The sequence below is a fragment of the Juglans regia genome, chromosome 12 (genome assembly GCF_001411555.2).
Source record: "Juglans regia cultivar Chandler chromosome 12, Walnut 2.0, whole genome shotgun sequence".
Classification (NCBI taxonomy): Eukaryota; Viridiplantae; Streptophyta; class Magnoliopsida; order Fagales; family Juglandaceae; genus Juglans; species Juglans regia.
In genome coordinates, this window is record NC_049912.1 from 7,243,965 (window position 1) to 7,256,171 (window position 12,207).

Genomic DNA, 12,207 nt, shown 5'->3' on the forward strand with positions numbered 1-12,207 from the left:
TTGCTTGACCAGTTCCGGGTGACAAATCCTTTCTTTCACCCTATGATAAGGTATGTCAGCCCGGCCTTCCACATAGTGTTGCTAGCCCTATTTGGACTAGTTGCACTCTACAGGCCAATGTTACCTCGTCTTCCTCCTTTGGAAGGAAAGACTATCTTCTTTGACTTCCACTTGTCCTCATAATGTGGTTTGTCCCTTTGTGCTGGCGTGATCCTCATATCTCTTTTGCTTCGAGATGCCTCCATAGTTTGTGCACAACAACATTTATGAGATGAGAGAGACCAAGAAGAGAGAAAAATAAATAAGGAGAATAAGAGAGGAGGTAAAAATGAGAGAATAGAGATGTGGCTAAGAGGTAGGAAGATAAGAGAAATGTCAAACAACGACCTCTCTCTCTCTCTCTCTCTCTCTCTCTCTCTCTCTCTCTTATCAAGCTCTCTCTTACCAAGTCCTTTCTCTCCTCAAGCTCTCTCTCTCCTCGATCTCAATTTTAGGTTGGTTTGAGTTTTACTCTGTTTTTTTCATCAAATTTTCTATTCGCAAGACACTGAGGGGGGAGATGAAAATGATGGTTTCATGGGGGAGATGAAGGGGTTAGGGCAGAACTAGTTCACTTGTTAGTGAACCCAGTTTGCCAGATAGGATGTGAGGGGTGGTAAACTGGCAGATGGGTAGATTATTATTTTTTGTGAATATCATTACTTTTTCCACACTAATGACTTGGCAAGGTGGTTTTTACCGGGTGGGTAGGGGATACCACACCTATCCCCTGCCTATCTAGTTAAAATTTGTGTATCCACCAGCCCCACTCAGTAAGCAAAGTGGTTAATTTAAAAAAAAAAAAATTATATGTATATCATTACTAGAACCGAACTAGCACCCCCTACACTCTCTCTTAGGCTTGTACGACCACCTTCGGATGTTGAAAAATTCATTGATTCCCTCTCGATGCTGAACTAGTATTTGTAGAGTTTCCAATCTTAACTATGGTGCACATAAGCTTAGAAAAGCTGGACAAAGCCACAAAGCCACCCCCATTGTTCATGGTGTTGCAACGACTCCATTGGATCATCCTCATGGAGGAGGTGATGGTGACGTAGAAGAATGACTTCGACAGTTCTAAAAAAATCACTATTGTATATTCAGGGAAAACTACTACTGAGTATTCTCATTGGATTAGCTAAAAGCTAAATCCAATGAGAATTAGCTAATCCAATGAGAATTTAGCTATTAAGTCATAAAATAGCTCACATTGAAATAGCTATATTCTAAATATTTGAAATATAGTTACAGTAATATCTAAAATAATTTCTAAATTTGAAAGGAACTATTCATTCATCAAATCTATTTTATATTCTTTTTTTCTCTCTTCTTTTAATATCAATTATTTCTCTCTCCATTTTAAATGACAATTGAAAAAATATAATTAGAATACAATTACTAATTAATATATAATATTATGAATAGTAAAATATGATAAAATAAAATAAATTCATAATTAAAAAAATTAAAAAATTTTCAAAATTATTAATTATTCATTACTATATAATGAATAAATGGATAATCCAATGTGGAGATTTGATGTGAATAGTTAAAGTTAAATTTATCTTATATTATTTTATTATCATATAATAAAAAAAATAGCTATTCCTATGTAGAAACTTATGTGAATGTAATAACTAAATACTAAATTCATCTTACATTCATAAAAAATGTACTTTAACTTTAATTAATCCAATAAGAATGCTCTTATGTCAAATAAATGGGCATGTAATGAATAATAAAGTGATCCTCTCAGCTCACTTTGTAGTTTTTAGTAGAAGCTCGTCTATTGATTTTTGCACAAGATGTAAGCCCAACTTCAAAAGTGCCAATTCTCTCCTATTTCTTTCAAATTTTTTATTGGTTGCTTTTACCTTCCAAGCACAAGGGGACACCATTCGTCTTTGCCAACAGAAAAGTGGTTCAAATACTAATATCGACTATTTATAATTAATTGATGTTATTATGCAAAATTGAAAATTAATTTAAGACTAACATCAAGAGACATAATGTTATCGTACCAAATTTAAAATTATAGAGGAATTTAATAAAGAAAGGTAGAGGAAAGGATAAAGAAATTTACACACAAAAACTTGGAAGTTTTGAAAACTACTATAAAGTGGGGTAACCGTTCGAAAAGTTAAAAAAATAAAATAAAATAAAATATAAGGCTCAACAATAAATGATTTAGGCCCGTTTGGATAGTAAAATTTTCATCTTATCTCATATCATCATTATAATTTTTTCAAATTTTTACATAAAATATAATAAACAATTCAGCTTTTTCAAATTTCAAAACAATAATAATATTAAAAAATAATATTTTAACAATATTTTATTAAACTTTCAAACGGGATTATTGTATTTTGAAAAAGGAAAAGACATGAATTTAGAGAGCTTGAGAATTAATTTAACCACAAATGAGCAAAGATCTCATTATACAGCGTAGAAGGAACAAATGAAGTATGGGCATGAGAGAGTATCTAATCGTCCCTCCATTTGATTCTGCAAGTCTCATTCAAGCACGTATAAAATGTGGTTGCTGGCTCATCAGCTGATCTAGTCTGAAATTGTACGTAAGCAGCCCTTCCATGACCACATCTTGGGCATGTTGCTGCATAATAAGGAAAAAATTAATTAGGGGAAAAAGAAGAGGCAGGTTAAAAAGAAGGGCGGATGAAAAACAAGACCAAGTAGCCAAAATAGCAGCATTAGCCCTTTTCTCTTGAAAATATTAAATATGTAAAGAAAACATCTTTGTAAGGAAACAGCATTGATTACTTATAAAAAAAAAAAATGAAACAGCAGTTAGAAAAGCATCAAGCAGGAAATTTGAAGCTTGGCAAATAAGATAATGATTCATGCTTCACCTTCATGCTTTGAGCACCAAATAAGACTGATAATGTGATACCCCATTTGATAAGGATAAGGGTAGATAGTGTATGAGATCCCACATTATTTGGGAAGGAAAAGTTATTGTTCTTTATAAGGTTCAAATGAGGCTCTAATTGTGTCATTGACTAGTCATTTTGGAGTATAGGTTATGTGGTTTGGGCCTTATATTGAGGTGTTACAAATGGTATCAGAGCCTAACCCAACCAGAAATATGGGACTTGAGCCGTGCCACCTACGACGGACGGGTCCGACGAGGACGTCGGGAATTTAAGAGGGGAAGATTGTGATACCCCATGATAAGGATAATTGTAGGTAGTGTATGAGATCCCACATTGTTTGGGAATGAGAAGTTCTTGGTCTTCATAGGCTTCCAATGGGACTCCAATTGTGTCATTGATTAGTCCTTTTGGAGTATAAGCCATATGGTTTGAGCCTTCTATTGGAGCGTTATAGATAAACTAAGAAGTCAGTGAAGATCAATAATTCTAAAGATATTCGACAACAACAGAATGTCTCGCAATACCCATGAGTGGGGGGAAAGGTCTTAACTTTATCAAGCTCAATTTAACCTAATACAACTGGCCAATGCAACAAAACCTTTGCCCCTGCTACTTTAAGTGGATTGTGTATCCCTTTCTTTTATCAGTTCTTTGACCATCAATAACTCCCATCACAACTCATTCCCCACCCGAGCCTAAGGAGCAGGGGCTGATATCCATATCAACTATAATCCTATATTTCAAAACTGTTGCCTCTGTTCTTTCTGGGAATCCTCCAGTCCACAGAACATATTCAAATCAATCTGTACAGAAGATGAGAGAGTGATTGGTTTTGTGGCCCCAAGGCAAACCATCCCAACAGACTTCAACTCATTGTCTCCACCAGACACTCATTGGTAAATCTAACCTATATGTTCTTGCCACTCATCAATCTCAATAAATGGGATCCAAACCATCAGCAAACAGCTCACATACAAAAGAGATGACAACGTAAGACACAAACCAACAGGTCAATTAAAATTTCTTTCATTTGGTGGAATAGAGTGTAGAAAAAAAAAAAATCAATGTTTTGAAGCATGAAAACTACCTGCTATAGTTATTAATGTTCACCACCTTGTTGCTTTACCAACAAAAGCCATACATCCAACTACTAAATTTATCAAGATTTGAATAAACTTATGGATCATCAACATTGGCCCAATTCATTCTCCAAACGAGTTTAAAGCTAGGGGCAGAAGGCATACAGGCCGTTGAATCCTATAGACACACAACAGTAGCAGAGTGTTTATTCAACATCAAGTTTCCCGAATTTTCAGTGAGTAACAACAATACCCAAAAGGGTAGGCACTCATTTGACTGATAAATCCTATACAACCCCACATCTAGAAGCATACAGGGTTATGAGTGATCTAAGTAGCATATCTTCACCTTTCATGCAAATATAAGAAGCATCCTACAAAAATGGGTGGTCTAGTTGGTTCAGCATCTAAGGCTTCAGTCAAGCCCTAGGGGTTGGCCCAAGTGGTAAGGGTTTAGGTCTTGGTGGTATGCTCCCTCCAAGTCTAAGGTTTGAATCCTCTTGGCTACAAACAATTTCTAGGGGCCATCAGATTAGGGGGGGACTTTTTCTTGAATTACCTGAGGTGCACTTGCGGGAAAATCCTTACCAAGGACATGTGCACCCCCGCTGGGATTAGTCATAACTTTGTTCCCAGACACCCGGTGCCAATAAAAATAAAAGTCTAAGGCCTCAACCCCTCCCCACAGAAAAAGGGGAAAAAACCTTTTCGAAAGAAAGCATGAAAAATAAACAGTATAATCAATAAACAAACAATGAAGTAAAAAAGAATGTAAAAGAATGAAAAGTTTAACAGTTCAGCCTATGACACCTGTGACACATATGCAATATAATTCAGCACCAGATTGCTGGACATAACTCCCACACAGAAGTAACAAATTTAACAGCAGCAGCAAGAATTATAAGCAGAAAGAGGCAGAACCAAATGATTGAAAAAAGAAGAAGAAGAAGAAGAAGAAGAAGCTATCTCCAATTCTATGAGGCAAACAGAACCAGTTCACCAACTAAAAAGGGAACCGTTGTGAATTTATTGATGTTTGATCAGACAAATTGGCATAACAGTACAATCAATATTGACTGTATTATCATTATTATTATTTTAATTTGAATTAGGTAGATGCTTTAACAGATAAAACAAGATAATTATAGCCATTTACAGGGTATCATTACCAGACATCAAGCGGAAAAAGGAACTAATAATTATGTATAGATTCAAACATGAATTGTTACTCCCTCAGAGTTTTCCTCTTCCCCTCATATCACATTCTATCTCCATTTCAATGGAATTTTAATTGATAAGTAATTAGCTTATTGAAAGAAACTTCTGCCCACTTTTCACCGATGTTCCCGCGAATTCTTAATTTGCTGACAATTAGTTCATTACCCAGAACTAAAAAGACTGAAAGAAAAGGAAAAACTAATCCACCCAACAGAAAGTTGGCATGAAGCACACCGTCAGTATGAGACGCATTCTTCATGTCATCTTCGGTGATGACGGGTTCTAATTCTTTCTTAACCAGACGTTGCTTTTTCTTTATCTTAACCTGCAATTATGAAACCACACATATATGCACACAAAGTCATATAGTGATTATATGCAAAACGCTCAAAAGTAGCACAAGAGATCTTTGCATATCAATCAGTCAACTAAAATAGCTTATTCAACGGACCACACCTTGGTCTCTATGTGGCACACATAAGGACATGTTGGGCAGAAGAATCGAGAAGGGCGGCCCATATGAGGTAACTCATACTGCAGCATGTTTCCACAAGTTGGACAGAACTCCATTTGCTATTAGATTCTTACACAATCCCTCTCTGTGCATTTTGTTTTACAAAGATGTTAATCCCTTGTGCTAATGCAAGGCTGAGAGGGAGGAGAACGGGGCAGAGCGGAAAGAGGCTTACCAGCGCTGGGGTTGCGACGTCTTGAGGTGGTTGGGCGGCGAACCAAGATTGTGGTTGTGGCTGGAGCCTGGCGGTGGAGATCGCAGTGCCTAAAAAATTTTTCCTCTTCCCCTCATATGACATTCCTCAGGTAGGCTGGATTATTGGTCTTTGAGTTTGAACCTAAAAAATAGTGTGGGCTTGGGTTGGTAAAAATACCTTCTTGGTACGTACTTGAGTTGGATTTGAGTTTGAGCCGAAAAGAAAATTTTTTGTTGGAGGATGAGATGAAATGATAATTTTGTAAATAATAATAAGATAGTTTGTAAATAGTAATAGAATAGTTTTGAGTTTTATAGGATTTTGAGAAATGAGAGAAAAAAGTTAAATAAAAAATATAATAAAATTAAAGTATTGTTATAATATAGATTTTTAATATTACTTTTGTTTAGATATTTGAAAAAATTGAATTGTTTTTTACTTTTTGTTTGAAAGTTTGAAAAAGTTGTAATAATTAGTTTGAAATTATTTGTATTTGAGTGATGTTTAAGAATAAGATATAATGAGATAAAATGAGAATTTTAAGATGAAAACTTTTTCCAAACAAACCCTAAGAAGTCTTGAGACTTGACACCTGAACACTTTTAAATACCTTATTCATGGTAGGAGCAATAAAATCAAGATCTAAGCAACCTCTTTAAAAAAAAGTGAGATCTATTATCAAAAAATTAATTTTTTTATATAGATATCATATTTACATACTTTTTTCAAAGAAAATATGCGAGACTTACTCACTCTAAGACTACAAATATAATTTCTCTTTACCTATTTTCCCTATGAGTAATTCTATAAGGAAACCTTTGGTGTAAACCCAAATTGATATGGGGTATCAGTTATTTTCCCCTAAATCACTTCATGATAATATCAATTATTTCCCCTCAAACCATATATATTTACGATATTAGTTATTTTCTCCCAAATCAAATATTTATGGTCATTCTTGCATTGTTAGTAAATATTTGATTTCAAGTTTGGAAGTAATTCTGATTTTGATTTTGACCAAATTTTTTGTTGGATTCTTATTTATTTATGTATTTATTTCTCATACAATAATTTAGATTTTTCTATTTTTATAAAAAATTTCATAATTTTGAATTTTGCAACTATTTAAGTCTGGCTTGTGACCTTCATAAAATAATTTTGAATTTTACTATTAATCAATATTATTCAGAGTTTGCTCTGTGTTTTGGGCAAATCTCGTCTTCATTCCCTTTGAATTATCTGTTAAAACTAGCCTACAGAATAATCTCTATTCTATCCAGCATCATCCTTGCATCACACACCTACACTTAACCAACATATGATTTGTCATTCTTGCTCTTCTATTTAAACACACACATATTTAAGCATTAAGATAGAACTATAAGAATTACAAATCACATGTTGGTTAGGTGAAGATGCATGGTGTAAGGCTTCTGTTAATGCCTAAAATATCCCCATAGACCATAAGCCCATGATGGCGATTTGGGACATCAGTATAGTGCCCATACATACATCCATAGCAGTAAATAGGATACAAAAATGTAAATAAATAAGGAGATACAAAGATTTAGGTGGTTAAGCACAAGGCCTATGTCCACGGGTCGGTTGGAGAGCAAATCCACTATAATGTGAGTATTTTACAATCTCTCATGGTCTCTTGTACCTCACTGTACAAATGGTGACCCCTTTGACCTAGAGAAAAGAAAATGGTGTCTCTTGTCATGAGATTGAAGAAGATCTCTCTCCTTGTCTTTAAGTAGTAGTCGCCTCGAAGTCTCTTTTTCTCAGATCTCATATCCCTTTTTTATTGAGGCTATGTCAGTTGTTGGTGAAAATTTTGAATTTATCTCATTTCATCCTCATTTTTGTGTCTGATGTGCTTTTCTTCCTTTGTTGCTTTGCTTGGCCTTATCCCTTCCATTTTTTTCCTCTCTAGCTTCCTGATGGAAACTTTACCCCCAGTGTGGTGGTGTTTCTTAAGGCCCATTTGCTCAACAATAAGGTCTTGAGAATCTTCAAGACAAGTCATGGAAGAGATATCCTATGGAAACTTATAGCAAAATAAATTCTAAGAGCTGATCCCTGGTTTTCTTTTTGTTTGTGTTAAGTGATAAAGATCTCGAAGCTAGGTGCGAGCGCAAAGCTAGGTGGGTGACAGACTCGACCACCCTAGTTGTGAGCAGGAAGCTCGGCTTGGAGAGCTTGGTGGGAGACAAACTCAATCGCGCTAGTGGTGAGCGCGAAGCTCGACTTGGAGAGCTAGGTGGGAGAAGGACTCAACTGCGCTAAGATCGGCTTGGAGAGTTAGGAGGGAGATGGACTCAACCGTTTTAGGGGCGTGCGAGGAGTTTGTCTTAGAAAGCTAGGCGGGAGATGGACTCGACTATGCTACTAGCGAACGCAGAACTCGGTTTGGAGGGCTAGGCAGGAGATGGACTTGATTGCGCTAGTGACGAGCGTTGATCTCGAGAAAACATGCAAAATTTGTAGTAAGGGCCTTAGAGAAGGAGCCCCTGGGAAGTCCATTTGAACGAATGTTTGCCTGATAAGCGAACGCTTAGATGGTTTCATGTGACCATTTGTTAGCAAAGAATGTGTATTTCCATGATTGTTTTTGCTATTGTTTGGTGCTAGTGGATTTGTTTTGCCCCTTGATGTGTTTTTCTCTTGGTATTTCCATTTTGGTATTGATGTTAGAGTTTGTTTCTTGTAACCCGCACTAGATGAGCAGGTAGCTTGTCGACCCTCTGTGCCCATCTCAGCCAGTTGTCGAGCCAATCGACTCGTTTCCCAAGGTAACCTGCGTGAGGCGGTTGTGGAGCTCGGAAGCTTGTTCTCGGAAGTAACCCACTAGCGATGGTTATGGCATAAGCGTCATCACTCAGCATTTGTAGGAGAAGTCGCTAGGCTGGAGATTATTCAATCTCGTTGAGGCGAGGAGAGATTGGACATTTAGGAAATGTGTTCCCTCCTTTGTTCGCCAGGTGCGAGCGTAGAATGTCAGCTTAGATAATCAGGCAGGAGATGGACTCAACCGCGCTGGGTGGCAAGAAGAGATGGGATACTTAGGAGAAGTGTTCCCTCCTTTGTTCGCTAGTTGAGAGAGTGAATCATCGACTTAGATGCGTTGACAGGAGATGTGCTTGACCTAGTTGATGCGAGGAGAGATGGGACACTTAGGAGAGGTATTCCCTCCGTTGTTCGTCGATGCGAGAGCAGAGATTCAGCTTAGCTGCTTTGGCAGGAGATGTGCTCAATTGTGTTGAGGCAAAGAGAAAGAGGACACTTAGGAGAGGTGTTCCCTCTATTGTTCACAGATGTGAGCGCAAAGCATCAACTTAGCTAATTTGGCGGAAGATGTGCTTGGCAGCTTTGGGGCAGGAAAGATGGGACACTTAGGAGAGGTGTTCCCTCTGTTGTTCGCCAGTACGAGTGTGGAGCATTGAATTTATTGTTGTTGCTGGAGATGGCTTGACTGTACAGCTATGGAGGGAAACTAATCTCGACCACCCAACTGTGACTGGAGACCGATCTCGATCGTATGAAATATCAAATAGGTGAGTGTAGATAATCCAAATTATAAGTTTAAGATTCGCAAACCTGAGTCATTTCACTAGTGTGGTGAAGGCTTGAGGTGCACAAGTGAGGTCCGCGAGTAGCCATGCTTTGGCAATGATGAAGATCCGGGGTGCCTGTGATACTGAGCTATCTATTCAAGCTCGTTTAGCCATTCCAATCGTGCTTTGCATGGGTTGTATACCCAAGCGAGCAACCTTACTATCGTAAGCAACCTATTGTGGGCAAGCAATATTCAATGGGCGAGGAAGCTATTGTGGCGAGGAGAGTTATTGTCGTGTTTGGTTGTCGCAGTTTGAGTACCTTTACGTGCGTGTTAAGCTAGGTAGCAAAGAAAAGGGTGGTGAGATGTAGCTCGCCATGAAGGTGATCAGATACTACCTGTTGCCCTCCATGAAAATGGAGCTCGACCTATCTACATGCTAGCAAGAAGCTCGTGGTCAGTTAGCGCACGTTGCATGGCCCATGCAACGTGCTGTGTAACTCAAGTGGCTGCCAGCCACAAGAACTGGCAAGTTGGGCAAGGTTTGGCCAAGCAAGTTGATGCTCTCCATGGGTGGCCGAGGAACGGTCCCTGGTCGAGCAAGGTGATGTCGGCCATGGGTGGCTGTGGAACGGTCCCTGGCGAGCAATTCCTTGTGGTGGCCAGAATGTTGTATGTTGCCACATGTTCGGTAGGAAAAGTCCCACTAGCACTTTCTATTATTGAGGACCACCATGCTGGCAACTAAAACACCGCCCGCGAAGGGGGGGGGGGGAGTGACTCCAATAGTGACCGCTTGCACCCTCACTGGGCTCTCGGCTAGCCACCGCGAGCCCCTTGGGTGCACAGCAGTGTGCACCCGCTAAGCACTATGCACTACCCCCGTGGTAGGAGACCAGCTCGGCAGGGAAAAAAATAGACAGCGGTCCACATGGTGACCATCAGCATCCTCACTAGGCTCACCATTGGCCACCGTGAGCCTTTTGGGTGCATGACAACGTGCACCCACTACACAAACGGTGCACAACCCCCATGGTCGGAGACCAATTCGACGAGGACAAAAATCATCGATGGTCCATGTTGTGGCTGCTAGCATCCTCACTAGGCTCAAGACTAGCCGCCGAGAGCCTCCTGGGTGCACAACAACGTGCACCCATTACACATTGTGCATGGCATTGTGCTTACCATGCATAGTCGGAATAGAAGTCAGCGATCCACATGGTGGCCACCGATATCCTCATTAGGTGGTCGTCGTGAGCCTCCTGGGTGCGCGGCTACGTGCACCCATCACGCACTATGCATACCATGGACTATCGGAATGTGCTCTACGTGCACACCTGGTTACTGAGTTCTCACCTCTCAGTTGGTGAACTATGCACTTTAAGTGCAAAGTACACATCCGAGCACTAGGTTTTCGCCTCTTTTGTTCTTTCGGCAACAATATTAATAAAAATAAGAGATGGAAAGTTGAACACACTTATCTTAGAAGAACTTTATCTACTCATTCGGAGATGATTTCTTAAGCTAGAAAATCATCATCCTCCCACTTTTTGTGTAGAGAATAAATCAATCACACAGACGGCACCAACTGTTAATGTCTAAAATCTCCCCGCAGACTGGAAACCCATGATGGCAGTTTGTGGCATCGGTACGGTGTCTATACGTACATTCATAATAGTAAATAGAGAGAGGAGATAAAAAAATATAAATAAAGAAGAAGATACACAGATTTACGTGATTCGGCATAAGACCTACCTTCACAAGTCGTTTGAAGAGTATGTCAACTATAATATAAGTATTTTATAGTATCACATGGTCTCTTATACCTCACTATACAAATAGGGGTTGATGACCCCTTTGGCCTAGAGAAAAGAAATGGCATCTCCTATTGTCAAGTTGAAGAATATCTCTCTTCCTGTCCTTCAGTAGTAGTCGCCACGAAGTCCATTTTTCTCAGATCTCTTTCTTATTGAGGTTCTGTAAGTGGTTGGTGAAAAATTTGAGTTTATGTCACTTCATCCTCCTTTTCGTGTTTGGCATGTCTTTTTCCCTCTATTTCTTTGCCGACCTTATCACTCATTCTTTTTACTCTCTAGCTTCCTGATGACAACTAGGGGTGTAACCGGTCCAGTTCAGTTTGGTTTTGGAGAAATTTTGGAACCGAACCGGTATATACCGATTTTGAAAATTTAAGAATCGATACAGACCGATTCATCACCAAAATCTAAACTTTCAGTTTTTTCGATTTCGGTCAAGTTTGGTCCGATTTTCCGGTTTACCATTTACACGTGTGACACTATATATGTTTAATATTATAATTTTTTTTATACTACTTAATTGTGAGAATTTAGTATTTATTATTAATAATTACTAATTATTTAATGTTCAATTATAGTCGTATAATATAAGTAGTGTCTAACTTATTAGTGATATTAATAAACTTGAATAACAAGATTAAAATAGTATAATTAGTGTCTAACTATACTAGTGTATTAATTATATGTTATAAGATTAATAAATTAGAATAATAAGATTAGAATTTCATGTTATATTAATTAGAAACGTAACATATAATATATAATAATAATAATACAAAATTTATATATAATATAAAAAATTAAAAATATATATGTATCGATTAGGTTCGGTTTAAACCGACTTTCAAAATATGAAAATCAGTACCGTATTGATTTAGGACTGGTTTT

At 38.1% G+C, this 12,207-nt stretch overlaps 1 protein-coding gene across 1 annotated transcript; it reads right to left on the reverse strand.

The window, feature by feature from the left end:
• Positions 1-2,411: 2,411 nt before the first annotated feature.
• On the reverse strand, positions 2,412-6,086 carry LOC109010379 (DNA-directed RNA polymerase III subunit RPC10-like). The gene is made up of 4 exons (XM_018991204.2): positions 5,923-6,086; positions 5,690-5,832; positions 5,468-5,558; positions 2,412-2,656 (listed from the first exon to the last, which is right to left on the reverse strand). The coding sequence occupies exons 2-4, from the start codon at positions 5,801-5,803 to the stop codon at positions 2,526-2,528; spliced, it is 336 nt and encodes a 111-aa protein (XP_018846749.1). The 5' UTR covers positions 5,804-5,832; positions 5,923-6,086; the 3' UTR covers positions 2,412-2,525.
• Between the last annotated feature and the right edge of the window lie 6,121 nt (positions 6,087-12,207).